This window comes from Lithobates pipiens, unplaced genomic scaffold (genome assembly GCF_037356315.1).
Source record: "Lithobates pipiens isolate NorthernLeopardFrog02 unplaced genomic scaffold, aLitPip1_a1.2 Scaffold_22, whole genome shotgun sequence".
Lineage (NCBI taxonomy): Eukaryota > Metazoa > Chordata > Amphibia > Anura > Ranidae > Lithobates > Lithobates pipiens.
In genome coordinates, this window is record NW_027507784.1 from 328,398,020 (window position 1) to 328,416,617 (window position 18,598).

The following is an 18,598-nucleotide window of genomic DNA, read 5'->3' on the forward strand; positions in this document are numbered from 1 at the left end:
TATGAATTCTGCTGTCTACCAAGAGATCCTGAAGGAGAATGTCCGACCATCTGTTCGTGTACTCAAGCTGAAACGAACTTGGGTTCTGCAGCAGGACAATGATCCTAAACACACCAGCAAGTCCACCACCGAATGGCTGAAGAAAAACAAAATGAAGACTTTGGAGTGGCCTAGCCAAAGTCCTGACCTGAATCCTATTGAGATGTTGTGGTATGACCTTAAAAAGGCCGTTCATGCTCGAAAACCCTCTAATGTAACTGAATTAGGACAATTCTGCAAAGATGAGTGGGCCAAAATTCCTCCAGGACGCTGTAAAAGCCTCATTGCACGTTATCGCAAACGCTTGGTTGCAGTTGTTGCTGCTAAGGGTGGCCCAACCAGTTATTAGGTTTAGGGGGCAATCACTTTTTCACACAGGGCCATGATGGTTTGGATTTTTTTTCACCTTTAATAATAAACACCTTCATTTACAAATTGCATTTTGTGTTTACTTGTGTTGTCCTTGACTATTGTTTAAATTGGTTTGATGTTCCGAAACACTTAAGTGTGACAAACATGCAAAGGAACAGGAAATGAGGAAGGGGGCAAACACTTTTTCACACCACTGTAGTTGACAAGGTTAAATAAAGACACCAGTCCATTCAGATCAACGTGTGTGGCTATGTTTATGTTAATACCATTTCCCATATTCCTGTATATTGCGTTCACCAAGATGCCCATCTTAACCCCCGTACACACGATCAGAAATTCCGCCAGCAAAAGTCGGATGTGAGCTTTTGGTCAGAAATTCCGACCGTGTGTATGCACCATCGGACTTTTGCTGGCAGAATTTCAGCCGACAAAAGATTGAGAGCGGGTTCTCTATTTTTCGGTCGGAAAAAGTTCCGATCTGAAATTCCGATCGTCTGTACAAATTCTGACGCGGAAAATTCCTAGGCATGCTCGGAAACAATTTGACGCATGCTCGGAAGCATTGAAAATTGGAAGTTGGAAAGTAGACACCCTAAGGAAATTGATAAGAGGCATGTTGAGCCCATTGAATATTTTATTTTTTTGCCTCAAGCGATTGAATAATGACAATTTTTTTTTTTTTTTTTACACAAAGTTGTCACTAAATGATATATTGCTCACACATGCCATGGTTATATGTGGAATTGTACCCCAAAATACATTCTGCTGCTTCTCCTGAGTACGGGGATACCACATGTGGTCGACTTTTTGGGAGCCTAGCCGCGTACGGGGCCCCGAAAACCAAGCACCGCCTTCAGGATTTCTAAGGGCATACATTTGTAATTTCACTCCTCACTACCTATCACAGTTTTGAAGGCCATAAAATGCCAAGATGGCACAAAACACCCACAAATGACCCCATTTTAGAAAGTAGACACCCCAAGCTATTTGCTGAGAGGCATGTTGAGTCCATGGAATATTTTATATTTTGCCACAAGTTGCGGGAAAATTACAAACTTTTTTTTTTTTTTTTTTTCACAAAGTTGTCACTAAATGATATATTGCTCATGCATGCCATGGGCATATGTGAAATGACACCCCAAAATAAATTCTGCTACTTCTCCTGAGTACGGGGATACCACATGTGTGGGATTTTTTGGGAGCCTAGCCGCGTACGGGGCCCTGAAAACCCAAGCACTGCCTTCAGGATTTCTAAGGGTGTAAATTTTTGATTTTACTCCTCACTACCTATCGCAGTTTTGAAGGCCATAAAATGCCAAGATGGCACAAACCCCCCCCCCCAAATGACCCCATTTTGGAAAGTAGACACCCCTAAATTTAGGGGTACACTAGTGAGACTCACAGGTAAAAAAGCACCTAGGCTGTCAGCGACTGTATCAAAACGCTACAAAAAAAAACTGTTAGCGATCGCAGGGATCAGGCCTGACTCTGCGAACGCTGCAGTTATGCGTGTTGTGTTTTGTAAGTGACAGTGATCGATCGATCGATCGATACTGCACTTGGGTGGGGTGGGCTGGGCTGGGCTTGGCGGAGGGGCTAAACGCAGGTGCTAGCAGGTATCTGGGCTGATCCCGCTAACAATGCGTTTTGGGAAACCTAAACTGCTGGCGACGCTAATCTAGATCTTATCAGATACTATACTACTAAGGGAGGTGTATGCTTTGTGCGTGGGTGTTAGCGGTACTGGCACTAACCTGACGCTGCCTGGGGCGACGCAGACCTTATCTGACCCTCAAACTTATATCACCCGCCGGGTGATCAGGGGGTTAAACCTTTATTAGGTAATAAATGGCGGGTGCCCTGAAACTATAAAAAAATAACTAACCAACCAGCGTCACCTGTAACAGTTATATGGTGATCACTGGTGAAAGGGTTAACTAGGGGGCAATCAGGGGGCTTTATGCGGTAGTATATGGGGGTCCCTGGCGCTATAAAAAGCTGCGGCGAACCTAAATACCTACCTGCCTAAGTAGCGTCACCTGTGACACTAATACAGCGATCAGAAAAACGTTCGCTTATTAGGCTGGGTTCGCACTGGAGCGATGCGGTAACGCCACAAATCCGCGGTGGGTTCCCGCATCACACTGCCCTATGCGAACTGCTGGGAGTGTCAGTGAAATGTTAATGACACCCCCAGATCAGTTCGCATATCGCAGTGCGATCTGCAAACTCGGACAGGAATCGGATCGCATGGTGTGAACACCCATGCGATCCGATTCTGCTGCGGACCAAAAAAAGGGTCCCGTGCGAGTTTGCGGCGGGTGCGATGCGAATTCAGCCATACTATCTGTATGGCTGAACTCAAATTGCACAGAGATCGGATGTGATTTGCACTGCAGTGCGGTGCGAATCACATCCGTTCTCATAAACCGCTGCAATGTGAACCCAGCCTTAGTGACACTGGCGACGGGGGGTGATCACGGGGTTAAACCTTTATTGGGGGGTTAGGGGGGTACCCTAGAACTAAAGGGGGCTAACCCTAACTGCCCTAACAGTTATTACAGTCACAAATGACACCAATGCAAAAAAAAAAAAATGCAATTGGTGTCACTGTGACTGGGGGTGCAGGGGTGATTGGGGGGGTGATCGGGGGGTGATTGGGGGGGTGAGAGTGTGCCTGGCATGTTCTACTGTATTGTGTAGTGTTGGTGCAACTCACCGATCCTCTCTCCTCGGTGCCGGAACGAAAAATACCGACACGGAGGAGAGATTACATCACTTCCTCTGCCTGTGTTTACATTACAGGCAGAGGAAGTGATGTCACGCTGCACTTCCATTCGTCAGGAGCGATCGCGAGGGGGTGGCCATGAACGAATGGCCGCCCCCTTATCCCGGATCGCTCCTGAACGGATTCCGACCGCCGCTGTCACCGGGGGGGGCCCGATCGGGCCCCCCACCCACGGGAAGGCAGGGACGTACAGGTACGCCCATATGCCTGCCCGTGCCATTCTGTCGACGTACATCGTCGTGCGGCAGTCGGCTACTGGTTAAAGTGGACCTTCAGCAATTTTCATCTTTCCATCTATTAAATCTTCTGCCCTTGTTTTAACTTTGAATAGTAAAACTTTTTTTTCTGCCAATAAATCCCTTATACAGCCCACTTCCTGTTGTCTGGTCACTAGCCTAGGCTTATGACATCATCATGCACAGCTCTCTCACTCTTGTGAGAGTTTGCCAGGAAGAGAGGGGGGGGGGGGTGGGTCATAAGAGGGTCAATGAGAACTGCAGAGCTGGAGGTGTGCCTCTGTAAATCCAAGAAATGAACAGGCAGCAGCTTCAGCTGCTGACAACCTCAGTGGAGGGAGATTTCTGCAGTAAATTTGGCAAGTACAGAATCACAGTATATATAAAATATGCAAAGTGGTCGGAGGGAAGCTTCAGAAAGACAAAGATGTTTTTATTCCAAATTATGTGAGCAGACTGCAGTTCCTTTTTAACCACTGAATGACGGCTACAGCGTGGCCGGCTAGTTCTGGGACGATGTCATAGGACGGCATGCAATGATCACGCCTGCTGGGGGGCATCAGGCTGCATGTTCTGTGATCGCAGTGACCAGAGGACACTGCTGATCACATATTTAGGTAAAGAGCCAATCAGCGTATCTTTATCACGTGATCAGCTGTGTCCAATCACAACTGATCACAGATGTCAACAAAGGCCAGTTATAGGCACTCTTTTCCTAATGCAGACAGTGTGAGGAGAGGAGACGAGAGCAGAAAATTGGATTCTCTAAAAAGGGAAATCAACACTGATTATCAGTGCAGCCTCACCAGTGCCCATCAGTGCAGCCTCACCAGTGCCCATCAGTGCAGCAGAAAAAATTACCTGTTATTTTATAATAAACTATGAAAACATTTTGGGTTTTTTTTTTTTTTTCAACATTTTCAATGTTTATTCATTTATTTACCAAAAAATAACAGCCCAGTGGTGATTAAAAACCAAACGAAAGCTCTATTTGTGTGAAAAAAAAAAAAAAAAAAGATAAATTTTTTTGGGTACAGTGTTGCATGACAGCGTAATTGTCATTGAAAGTGTGACAGCGCTGAAAGCTAAAAATTGGTCTGGGCAGGAAAGGGGTAAAAGGTGCCCAGTAGGCAGGTGGGTAAAGACAGTAAAGTCCTGGCATGTATTTAGGATTACAGCATACTCCATAGCAAGATAATTATATAAACTAAAGTATCAGATCTGGAATAAACAAAACGTTTGGAACTGCACACCGGTAATATAAAACTGTAATTATAAGGAATTGCGTTATCTGGAAAGGTAAAAGAACATGAATCTTCTTGCAGTGAATCGGGAAACCAAAAATATTTTTCCCAGCGCCACACAAGTCTGGACAAGATTTACATTCCAAGAAATGAATAATTCAGTGAAATGATACTTTGTAATGTGTCTGTGTAGATCATTGTCCTTGTTAATAAGTGTAGGGCGGCATCACATGTGCACAGCTTATGTTTAAATGGATAAGCAAGCAAAAAGATGGCATCTATACCCATTTTTTTTTTTTTTTTTTTTAATGTTTTGGATAGAATGGGGAAGGTTAGAAGGAAGGGAGTAACTATTGATTATTGGGCACCATAGAGGGTGGGGCCAAGCCACGCTGTGTCTATGGACACACACAGCCTGATCGAGCACCAGGGGGGCCCTAGAAGAGGAGGATCGGGGCTACTCTGTGCAAAACCATTACACAGAGCAGGCAAGTAGGACATGTTTGTTATTTTATTTATTTTTTAAGTTAAATTTACAATCACCATCATTAGTTGTCTGGCTAAATGCTCTGTCATTAGCTCTTTATTGTTTTTTCAGCATTTTAGATCTCAAGGCCTTAGCCACAATTACTCTGAATCCCCAATATAAAAACGTTTTGCCCCGACATTTCTGTCAAATCACAAGCCTTTAGACTTCTCTTCGGAGACAATGGAAGAGAAACGCTGGGATTTTTGTCTGCATTCGGCATAAAGGGGGTCATTTCTGTCTGGTGGGCTGTAGCGAAAGATCCCGGGACAATAAATATACACTGCTAAAGCTAGCCATACACAGTAAGATTTCTTATGGGGCCTAATGAGAAAAAATCTATGGATTCCCCAATCCATGCTAAACAGTGTGGATGGAGGAATCTTCCCTTCCAGATACGGCATTCTGACTCCCTGTGGCTGTTAGGCTACCAAACAATAACTGCATCCGATTGCCTGACAATTTTTCTCCCAGCTCCTCTGATTTTTAGGTTGAAGGATGTTGGGTGGGAGGTGGCCAAACAGGGTAGAGGAGGGGACACCCCCCCCCCCCCTCCCGCCACTGCTCACTAGTGTTTTAGGCTTACAGTTTTCACCGGCACGCCCGAGAAATAATCCAATGGCTGGCTGGCCACAAAGGCTACCAGAGACCAGATCACCTCTATGGCCTTGGAGGACCGAAGCAACGTCTGTCTATGGTGGAAGTAAACTTTTTTTTTAATTTTTTTTTTTTAAAGCGAAAGATTACTTTTTTCCATTTGAAGGTAAAGAAGACATTTGGGGTCTCTTTGACCCCAGATCTCTCCATAAAGAGGGTCTGTCAACCTTATTTATATTACAAGGGATGTTTACATTCCTTGTGATAGGGATAAAAAAAAAAAAAAAAAAAAAAAAAAGAAGAAGAAGTGTGTAAAAATAAAAGATAAAATAAAAGAAAAAATTATAACTGAAAGCACCCCCATCCCTCCGTGCTCACGCGCAGAAGTGAATGCATATGCAAGTCGCATATGTAAACAGGGTTTGCACCACACGTGTGAAGCGCGAGTGGCTCATTAGCCACTGGATCACTTTCCTGCTCACTAGTGTTCCTTATACCCCATACACACTATTCAATTTGCCACAGATTTTTGTCTTCAGATTTACCAAAACTGTATAATTATGAGGTCAAACCTTAAGAGTTTCAATTTGTATGCAATCAGGAAGGCCCTTACACTACATGGTGTGTTCAGGGTGATATGCAGTGTTAGTTTTCCACCACACATAGAATTTTGCTTTTAGGCCCAAAAGTTGAATTTTGGTCTCATCTGACCAGAGCACCTTCTACATGTTTGCTGTGTCCCCCACATGGCTTCTCACAAACTGCAAACGGGACTTCTGATGACTTTCTTTCACCAATGTCTTTCTTCTTGTCACTCCTCCATAAAGGTCAGATTTGTGGAGAGAACGACTAATAGTTGTCCTGTGGACAGATTCTCCCACCTGAGCTGTGGATCTCTGCAGCTCCTCCAGAGTTACCATGGGCCTCTTGGCTGCTTCTCTGATGAATGCTCTCCTTGCCCGGCCGGTCAGTTTAGGTGGACGGCCATGTCTTGGTAGGTTTGCAGTTGTGCCATACTCTTTCCATTTTCGGATGATGGATTGAACAGTGCTACATGAGATGTTCAAAGCTTGGGAGATTTTATTTATAACCCAACCCTGCTTTAAACTTCTCCACAACTTTATCCCTGACCTGTCTGGTGTGCTCCTTGGCCTTCATGATGGGGTTTGTTCACGAAGGTTCTCTAACAAACTTCTGAGGGCTTCAAAGAACAGCTGTATTTATACTGAGATTAAATTACACACAGGTGGACTCTATGTACTAATTAGGCGACTTCTGAAAGTGGTTGTAAACCCTTACAAACACAATTTTTGCTACAGGTAAATCTTAAAAAAAATGCTCATCTGTAGCTACCCTGGATATCTCCTAAACCTGAATGGTTTAGGTCAGTGAACCTTGGCACCCCAGATGTTTTGGAACTACATTTCCCATGCTGCTCATGCACTCTGCAGTGTAGATGAGCATCATGGGAAATGTAGTTACAAAACATCTGGGGTGCCAAGGTTCGCCATCACTGGTTTAGGGGATATCCAATGTATTTGCATGTGCCAATGTCATCGGCACATGTGCACTGAAACAAAGGCACGGTTTAGGGGATATCCGATGTATTTGCCGATGTCATCGGCACATGCGCACTGAAGCAACGTCACGTACATGCCGTTACCGGCGGCTCCCATGTGCATGCGTGGGAGCGACGTCATTGCGGCTCTGGCCAATCACAGCGCCGGAGCCCGCAATACCTGTAAGTAACTCCGGGAGTGATGTTGCCGGCCAGAGCGATGAACAAGGAGTGCTGCAGGGGCTTCGATCTAAGGTACGCAATACATAATGAGTTAGTATGCTATGCATACTAACTCATTATGCCTTTGTCTTGCAGGGTTTTTTTGGGGGGGGGTTTACAACCACTTGAAGGCAATTGGTTCCGCTAGATTTTAGTTAGGGGTATCAGAGTAAAAGGGGGCTGAATACAAATGTACCCCACATTTTTCACATATTTATAAAGAATTTTGAAAACCCATTTATCATTTTCCTTCCACTTCACAATTATATGCTACTTTGTGTTGGTCACATAACGTCCCAATAAAATACATTTAAGTTTTTGGTTGTAAACATGACAAAATGTGGAAAATGTCAAGGGGTACGAATACTTTTTCAAGGCACTGTATATAACCAGTGATAATTTTGACGTCAAATTTCAATTTAGTTTTAGTCCTCCTTTTGACTGAAATGCCATTTTTCGTTTTAGTTGTATTTTAGCTGATTAAAATAGTGTTAATTTAGTTGACGGAATATTTTAGTCGATGAAATGAACACTGTTAGGAAGGGAAGACATTTCCTCCAACATCACGTGACAAGACAATACAGAGTCCTGGACCTTTCTGCCTCTTATGCCGCGTACACACGGGCGGACTGTATGGCGTACTTAGTCCGTCGAAACACATTTCAGCGGACAGTCCGCTCGTGTGTGGGCTTCAGCGGACTTTTTCAGCGTGCAGTCTGGCGTACTAAGAATTTCGGATTTTTCGAAATTCTGTCCGTCGTACTTTGGTTTCAGCGGACAATCCGCTCGTGAGTAGGCTAGTTCGACGGACTAAGAATGGCGCATGCTCAGAAAGGATTTACACGGCGAAAGGTTGCATTGCTGTGTATTGGACTTCCTATTTCTAGTCCCGTCGTACGTGCTGTACACGTCATCGCGCAAGCTTTCGACGGACTGTTTGTGCATCAGTGTGTGGTCAAGTCCGTTCAGTCGAAAGTACGACGGACTGTCCGTCGGATTGTATGACGAACTAAGTACGCCATACAGTCCGCCCGTGTGTACGTGGCATTAGTCCCATATAGGAAAATCCTATTAGTTATTCCCTTGTGGAGATGAGGTGTATGATAGCGATTGGCTAGGGATGTAAACGTCCCAACCCTGGAAGGTTGAGGCGGGTATTTTCCGAAGTTCCAATTTGAAGTGTAGCTAAAGGCAGAACTTTTTTTTTTTCATTTTTGGATAGAGCGGGAGGGTTATAACCCCTGTCCGATTTTTTTTTTTTTTTTACCATCTGTGTCCCATTGTGGGGGGTTTCCCTATGACTTCCTGACCCATAGCCAAAACAGGAAGGCAGAGGAAAGCCCTCCAAGGAGATTCCCGGAGTGTAATCAGAACCAGTGTCCCCATTGAAGGATTTCCTCTCTATTACTTTTCTGGGGGACAACCCAAAAATTTGGGATTTTCTTTTACTATCACTTTCGATCATAAAAAGGTAAAACAGGACAAATAGTGGAGGGAGGAATCTCCCTAACGGGGGGGCACTGACAGCAATAAACACCTAGCAGGTGTTCTAATCCCTCTGCAATACATCCAAAACAAAAAAAAGTTTTGCCTTTAGTTACACATTAATGTCCTTTTTTTCCTGCAGTTGCAAATATGGCCACAGGGTGTCGCCGTGCGTCTTGGCGTGGCGTTCTTGAAGGCGTTCTCTCCTTGTATAAACCTTTTGGTTACGTGTGGCACACCCTCCTTTCCTGTTTGTTGATATTTTTTGAGATGGTGAATGGTTAGCCATATCAGTGACGTCACCTCGAGTGTCCGCCGGGAGAGGCCAGCTGAGCGACTTCTGTTGCGAAATCCCAGAGATGCCAATTACTGGCAATTATTAACTGTAATAGTAGAAGAGCAGTGGGGGCAGCGAATAAGCATCACCCGTTGGGTGTCTGAGGAGCAATTACAAGGGGGGAGGATGAGAGGGGTTATAATATGTAGAAGTGACGAGAACATGGGGGGGGGGGGATTAAAGGGTCACCCCAAACAAAGCTAAGCTTTATTTTATATCTGGAATGCCGATAGGTTGGACGGACACATTACAATCTGAACCTACAATACACTCATTTTAGCCAATCACAAATGTGCAAGAAAACTTCTCTCTGGATCAAAGCCAGTTGTAAACCCAACACACAGTACAATCTCTTCCCATCTGTTATCCTGAGATATTTATAAATATATTTGGGGACTATTCATGAAATCCCTATGCCGAGTTCCCAGGTCTGTACACCCACTGTGCCCAGTATGAGGGGCTTCCACCATCCCTGTGCTGAGTTCCCAGGTCTGTACACCTGCTGTGCCCATGAGGGGTTCCCTCTATCCCTGTGCCGAGTACCAGGGTCTGCGCAGCTGATGTGCCCATTATGAGAGGTTCCCACCATCCCTGTGCCGAATTCCCGGGTCTGTACACCTGCTGTGCCCATTATGAGGGGCTTTCACCATTCCTTGGAAGAGGTCCAAGTTCTGTACACCTGCTGGAACCCCTAATAATGGGCACAACCATCCCTGTGCTGCGTTCCTGGGTCTGTACACCTGATGTGCCCATTATGAGGGGTTCCCACCATCCCTGTGCCGAGTTCCCAGGTCTGTACACCTGCTGTGCCCATTATGAGAGGTTCCCACCATCCCTGTGCTGAATTCCCGGGTCTGTACACCTGCTGTGCCCATTATTAGGGGTTCCCACCATACCTTAGACCTGTAGTGGACCGCCCGCTGACAAAGAGGATTCCAGGGTTATGGCAGCTATCCTCCTTCAAACAGCCGACGTAAAACTGCGGCAGCCCGGGCCCTTAAGTGGTTAATAAGTCTTCTATTCAGGTATTGCCGGCTGTTGCTGTCCCAGGGGGGAGTGCATTTGGTATCACTCCGCCTGTGACAGGAGCCGGCACTATACAGGAAGCATCGGCTTATTTCCGCTTTTCTGCACAGCTTCTTGCTTCCTCTGCCGCCACCTTTATTCCCAACACTGATACTCGGGGATGGCAGGTCGGCAACCTGGCGATCTGGACTTGCCAACCTGCCATTCCAGAGAAGGAGGTCACATCAGAGGGCTTCGTGGGCCACTTCTTGGGCACCCCTGGCCTACATCCTCCATTTCTTATTATATATATATATATGTGTATGTGTATGTGTATGTGTATGTGTATGTGTATGTGTATGTGTATGTGTATGTGTATGTGTATGTGTATGTGTATGTGTATGTGTATGTGTATGTGTATGTGTATGTGTGTATGTGTATGTGTGTATGTGTGTATGTGTGTATGTGTGTATGTGTATGTGTATATGTATATGTATATACACACACACACACACACACACACACACACACACACACACACACACACACACGCAGCTAAAAATCACAGCATGATAAATACTGATAGGGCATTGCCGTGGTGTACCCTCTATATTTACAGACATTTTAATATGCTATATGTACTCACGTATTTAAAAGCCAGGACGATGGCGGTCACAATCCCCGTAACAAAGAGGACTATCCCCAGGACGGCGAACAGTCCGGCACAGGAGGTGAAGTCCACCTATCCGGGAGAGAGAGCAGTGACATGTTCATGATCACAGAATTCCAAAACATATCACTTATTAAAATATATTGAAGATGAAGGTCATTTACAGTGAGGCCCACACTTTAGTTTTGTAAATAGTGGAGCTTCACCCTCTCAATCAACATTGAATATTGAATACCTGTACATTGGCCTTTAAGAAGTAGTTTGTGGGCAGGCTCCGTGAGTGTGATCACGGTCCCACGGACTCAATGTCTGCGGGGATACCCGTGATGGTCTCACGGAGAGGAATAACGGGGACATTCTAATGTAAACAAGCATCTCCCCGTTCTGCCTAATGACACTGATATTGATCACAGCTCCCTGTAATCGGGATCAGCGATCGGGGTCATGTCACACATAACGCGCGCGCGCCCCCCCCCCCCCCCAGTTAGAATCACTCCCTAGGACACACTTAACGGCTACAGCTAACCCCTTCCCTGCCAGCCACATTTACACAGTAATCAATGCATTTTTAATTGCACTGATCTCTGTATAAATGTCAATGGTCCAAAAATCATGCCAAAAGTGTCCGATGTGTCCGCCCCAATGTCGCAGTCATGAGACATATTCTTGGTAAAAAAAAAATTGCAATAAAACGTGTGGTTTGCGTAAAACATGTACATACATGTGTGTGTATATAATATATATATATATATATATATATATATATATATATATATATATATATATATATCACACATATATATATATATACATATACACACACACACACATACATATATACACACACACATACATACATACATACATACATACATATACACACACACACACATATGTACATGTTTTGCGCAAACCACACGTTTATTGCAATTTTTTTTTTAACCAAAAATATGTAGAAGAATATGTATAATATACTATAAAATATTTTTTTTTATATATATTTTTGGGGGATATTATAGCAAAAAGTAAAAAATAATGCTTTTGTTTCAAAATTGTCGCTTTTTTAAAATAAAAATGCAGAGGTGATCAAATACCACCAAGAGAAAACTATTTTTCTCTATTTGTGGGGAAAAAAAAAAAAAGGATGTCAATGTTGTTTGGGAGCCACGTCGCCTGACTGCGCAATTAAGTTAAATCAGTTAAAGCGACGCAGTGCCGAATCGCAAAAAGTGCTCTGGTCTTTGGCCAGCCAAATGGTCCGGGGCTGAAGTGGTTAATGTATTCTATGCATTAGGGTGAAAAACCTCCAGTAATGCAGCAGCCCCCCCAGAGTCCCCCTATTACTTACCTGAACCCGGTCTTTACAGCGACAGGGATGAGCAAACCAGCTCCAGCCTGCGTCTCGGGTCCTAATTGGATAGATTGATAGCAGCGCAGCCACTGGCTCCTGCTGCGGTCAATCAAAACCAATGACGCGGAAGCCGGGGGTGGGGCAGAGTCCTTCTGTCTGTGTCAGCAGCAGGACATGGGAGCGTACCGGCATGAGTTCCCCCGAGTGAGAGCGGCTCTCCACGTGAAACTCGAGAAGGAGGAGGAGCCAGGAGCGCCGCTGAGGGACCCCAGAAGAGGAGGATCGGGGCCCACTCTGCAAAACCAACTGTATAGAGGAGGCAAGTATGACATGACGGGTTTGTTTTTTGTTGTTTTTATTTATTTTTTTAATATTTTTTTTATTGCCACTTCCTCATCACTTCCCATTCCAGTGCTCACACAGGAGGGGAGGGGAAATCTTCCCAATAGAGGCATAGAGGGCAGTAGAATAAGGTTGCCATTCATCCCCATTTGCCAGGGACAGTCCCAGTTTTGAGGGGTCCGTCCCTGGCAAAATCCCCAGTGGTTTAGTCCCACCTGTACTGTTCAGGTGCCACAGCTACCCCAATATGAGGCTGCTGGTCTCTGCAGCTAATTATGCATGTATGGCGGGTCAGCCTGCCACCCATTATTACCATGCATGCGCAATTATCTGCAGAGTCCCACCATACTGGGTTGAAAACTTTTTTTTTTTTACTCCTGTGCAACAATTACTAGTGCCAATATGTATAAAAAGTGTTATATTTGCTGCTGCTGAAGTCTAAAAAATGTCCCACATATAACTCCAAATTTTAAATGAAATAATCCGTGACTCTGCGCTGCACTCAGTGGTACACGGAGTTTGGGTGGAACGGGTAACGAAACGTCCCACACTCCGCATGAGTGCTTTCGTCATATACCGCTTCCTCCCAGTCTGAATATAACATAGATATCAGATATTCCAACCGCTGAGAACCACAAACGAGGCAATACTCGTTTGGTTGCTCAACATGAACCGTTTTATTTGAGATGACACAAATATATACAGCAGGCTAGTAATACAAACTGTAACCAGAAACCTAATTAACACAACCTAGTTTACTAATCATTTATCCAGACTTGGTGACTCAGATACGACCTTTCAGGGTAGCCTTGACGTCCCCTAGCTCACCGACTATACAAATACACATCATCATAAATATAAACACAGAACTCCTTCATACAATAGCAGGGTTAATTAGCACAAACAATGGGTGAAAGACTAGTACACAACAGGAGACCCAGGGGCTTTCCAGATCTCATCAATCAGCATTCTTTTCACATACATCAGCTATACGAGTCCCCCACTGGCAGAGACCATCATGGCCGTCTTAATAATGTCCTTTTGCATTACATAACACAATATCTTTCTAAATGCTTGTAGCTACCTGAAATGCCAGGGCCTATAGTCAGTAATCAAGAGGCTAGCATTCAGTCCCGGCCGAGTCTGTCACAGAAGGAGATTACTGCTCAGTATGTTCATGCACAGCGTGGTGCGACAGTTTTAAAAGGGAACAGTGGCAAGATAGTGCACAATTGGATTATATGGACCCACAAGCGGCCGCCTCTACTAACAATACTGCAAGTGGTTACTCTGGGCAACCTGCAAGCTCTGTACCTGTAGTGCAGCAGCTATTGTGCACATTACAATGTGAATGTCACTTTAAATCTTTTAATAAAGCTGGTTATTTAATGGAAAACACTATAAAAGGGTTAACTTTTTTGTGCGCATTAATATCTGGATAGTTGGAAATGTATATATATATATAACTATACAGAGAGGTGGTACAGGATTCCAGCAATTTGGCACACTAAAGTGATAACCCCTATAGGGAGAGGCGCATTTGAGTGAATTATAAGTGGGTCATAATTTCAAGTTGAGCTGCTTTATATAGTGATGGCGGGCGTATCGCAGAGAAGTGTGAAGATTTTGGACACTATGGGGTCGATATACTAAAAACTGGGCATTTTTCAAGAGCTTATAAGTGACCAGAAGCTCTGCTGACTTCCATCATCCAATCATGTGCAAGCAAAAATGCGGTTTTTTTTTTGTTTTGTTTTTCTTACACTTGATTGTGTACTCTTTACAAAGTGAAGCTTTACCTCATTTATTAAGCTCTGAAACTGCACTTTGCGAAGTCTATTTGCCTTTAGTAAATTAAGCACTATTTCTTCACATGTGGATTGTGGTTTTCATTCTTGTTTAAGGAGACATCCTCCAGTAAATAAAACTGTAAATACCATCAAAATGTGTACAAAAAAAATGAATATTTATGATGTTCATTTTGTACACTGGAAGGCTTTTTGCCCTTTGTAATAAGCAGAGTGCAGTGCTGAGTTACTGATATTGGGGTGGCTGCAGCACCTGGGCAGTGCGGGTTGAACTATGCGACCATGCAACTATCGCCGCAGGAGCGTGATGTGAATGAGAAGTGATCCTGAGTGATCGGTAAAAGTGATTGAATTATTATTAGACAACAGATCTGGTTACTTACCCGGCTCACAAAAAAGGAGGAAACATATTTTCTCCAGAGATGAGCTTTTGAAGCTGTAGGTTGCAATGCAACAATTGACAGCTCTACAATTTTCTTCGTTCAGGTGGAAAAGTATAGACCAGTATATTGTTACTGACTAACACAGTATACTGGTCTTAATTTTGCTAACCTGAATTTAAACAGAAAAGCTGTAAAATGATTGGTTGCTACTGAGCAAAAAATGGCAGTAAAAAAAAGGGAAAACGTATAGCTAACAGTGTTTAAAGCTGTAATGCACTAATTTCTAGCATCACTTAATCTTGACCCCTGACACTCCGCCTTACGTTCCCCCTGACCCCTGACGCTCCGGCCTTATGTTCCTCTGATGCTCCGCCTTACGTAATCCCGACCCCTGACACTCCATCTTACGTACCCCTGACGCTCTGCCTTATATTCTCCTGACCCCTGATGCTCCACCTTATGTACCCCTAATCCTCCGCTGCCTTACTCCCGATTCCTGACGCTTGGCCTTACGCATTCCTGACCCCTGACGCTTCATCTTATGTACCCCTGACCCTCTGCCTTATGTACTTCTGACCCCCAAAGCTCCGCCTTGCGTATTCCCGATCCGTGCCGCTCTGTCATAGGTACTCCCGAACCCTGCACTCAGCCTTGCGTACTCCCGACCCCTGCACTCAGCCTTGCGTACTGTCGACCTCCAAGTTATATACCTCTGACCCCTGCTCTCGGCAGGTCAAGTTTTTCCTTTTAATCCATACACTGGCCATTGTTACCACAATTTGCCCATAATCACAATTCCCTGCAGCGCACCGCATCATCTATCCTCTATCTATAGCTTCTCTGCTTTATATATCTAACTTTTTTCCAAAAATCTAGGACCAACTTAGAAATGGGGGCAGACGTTTTGTGGGTGTGGCTACAACTGTGGGTGTGGTTACAAGTGGTCATGGACAGAAGGGTGTACCCAGATTTTATTTCCAAAACTGTCATGGAACAATAGCGCCTTGTAGTCTTTGATTTACATTTTTTTGCAATTATGGTTTTACTGCTCATGGCAAGTTGAACTCAATAATTCAGCTCGGAGCACACAGAGGCCAATGAGCTTCCTCACCTTGGTCTGGAAACAGAAAACAGTCACAGCGATGGCGACGATGGCGGTGATGGCCAGGGTGATGAGTACCGCTTGTGTGCTGTAAAAACTGCAACAGAAACAGAATAGAATGTCACCATTCCATCAAGACTCCATCATTTATCATTGGTGCATATTACACTAAATGGTCTATTTTATACAGAGCTTCACTTTTTCCCCATTTTGTTATGTTACAGCCTTAATCACTCTTGGTAGTGTGAAACGCGCTAGCCAATATTGCTTTGCTGCGGCTTGTACAGAGTGATCCTGTTTTCACAATAAGATTTTTTTTGGAGTGCGGCTGTTCAGAGTCTATCATCACTGGATCGAGATTGAGCTCAGGTAAGTAGGAGGGCTTGAAGGTTGGGGGGGTGGGGGTTTATACATGCAAAATTCATTATGGTAAGATATATCGTCTGCATGTAGCTTAGCCCACTAGAGGGCATACTCTGACTTTAATCCACGTCGCTTAAAGAGGGAGTCCACCGGGACTCCGTGTTTTTTTTTTTTTTTTTAAAAGCCAGCAGCTACAAATACTGCAGCTGCTGACTTTTAAAATAGTGACACTTACCTGTCCAGCGCGCCCGCGATGTCGGCACCCGAAGCCGATCTCTAGATCGACACTCGAGTGCTGCCGCCGCCATCTTGGATATGGGAATCAGGAAATGGAGCCTTTCTCCTTGAGGGTAGGGATCGATGCGAGTGTGCACTATATAGGGATAGGGACAATTGTAGACACTCAGGTTGAACTAGATGGACTGGTGTCTATTCAACCTTACTAACTATGTAACTATGTAAATTATAGGTATTGGAATTTCCGTTCAAATGTGGCTTTTAGTGAACATAACGAATACAAAATGTATGCGAAGCTACAAATTATCTAAGAGTACGAATGTCACATCTAAACAAATGGAACGGAACAAAATTAATAATATAAAGTTTTTATTATTGTTTATTATTTATTATTAATTGCGACTGATGTGGTTGCTGGGCACTGGTAGGCTGCATATGACGGGCACCAGTGAGGCTGCATTTGATGGACACTGGTGAGGCTGCTTTGATCTCTTGTATCATGTCTGCAGTCTCTGACCATCTTCTGTATCATATCTCCTAGAGGTGCATCAAATGGAAATTTTGCCAATACGATTAGCAGTGTGTTTAAGTAAGAGATTGCAGACATGATACAAGAGATGGTTCGAGACCGCAAACTGGATTTTTCTTGACCTTTCTTGCACTAAAGGTTCCAATAACGGCAAACAAATTCATATTAAATTTAAATTGATAGTGTTAATTAAAAAGTTGAATTATTAAAAACTGTCATTTTCAGTATCGGTTTTCGGCCTAGTGCAGCCTTCATTTTCGGCACCAAAATTTCCATTTGGCTGACCCCTAGTTATTTTTGACGTCTAATGATTTTATACACAGAATGCAAAACGGAGTAAGACACTGCTACCCTCATTTCCTCACGTACTGTAGGTGTGTGGTTTCTGAGGAAAGAGGCGACTTCCTCATCTTCTGGGTCACAACCTCAATTGAGTCTCTGAGTGCACATCATTCTGTTTTGTAAACTAAACTTGTCCAACCTTTTTACTTGTTAGTTTGTATGACTGAGGGACCTGCTGAGTGTAGAGGCTCCGATTATCTATAAAACATTAAACACTTGACCAATCCCCCCCCCCCCCTTCCAAAATGGCCAGACGACGCATTTTATTTGGAGTCCAATGGCCATTGCAGCTTTTTATTACAAACCATTAAAGAGGAAGTAAACCCTGATGAGTTTACTTCCTCTTTGATTCCCTGCAAAGGCAAAGCATAATGGACTACTATGCATCGCATAGTAGTCCATTATGTGTCACTTACCTGACACAGGAGCCAGCGAAGTCGCCGTTGTCCCCTGTAGTCCACCGCATCCATCTTGTTGGTGGGGTCTCGCAGCTCCGCCGCTGTCATTTGGCGAAGCCGCAAAGACGTCACTCCCGCGCATGCGCACGGGAGCCGACACGCGCGGCAGCTCCGTCGCTGAGAATGTCGCGCTCAGTGCGCCTGCGCGCCGCTGTCTACAGCGCATGCGCCGTAGACAGCGGTGCCCGTTTTCGGGCAAATATCTCCTAAACCATATAGGTTTAGGAGATATTTCTTGGACCTACAGGTAAGCCTTAATCTAGGCTTACCTGTAGGTCAAAGTGGTTTGTAAGGGTTTACAACCACTTTAAATAAAACATTCACAAGAAAAACAAGTTTAATGCATATAATACGGTCAATGCATAACAAATCTTTCCAACAGAGCGAGCCATATACGCCACACAGACCTGGCAACTATAAATCGGACCACACAACTTAGCCTGACCCAACAGATAAAGTAATGAGAAGAACAGTGGTCTGCACTCCAACCAGCGGACAGACATTTCCTGAACATCGCCCAAAACTAGAAGCGAGACATTGCTGTCCCTTCTGCATGCATAAAGAAAGCTCCAGGAAGATTTGCCCAAAACCGTGAAAAAAAAAA

The 18,598-nt window shown here is 44.3% G+C and overlaps 1 protein-coding gene across 1 annotated transcript in view; it reads right to left on the minus strand.

The window, feature by feature from the left end:
• The window catches only part of TMBIM1 (transmembrane BAX inhibitor motif containing 1), a 118,058-nt gene that overhangs the window by 23,555 nt on the left and 75,905 nt on the right, over window positions 1-18,598 (minus strand). The window contains exons 9-10 of the mRNA XM_077449635.1: window positions 16,075-16,162; window positions 11,056-11,151 (exon numbers count right to left, since the gene is read on the minus strand). Coding sequence (XP_077305761.1) covers window positions 11,056-11,151; window positions 16,075-16,162 — 184 coding nt within the window. The remainder of the gene's footprint in view (window positions 1-11,055; window positions 11,152-16,074; window positions 16,163-18,598) is intronic.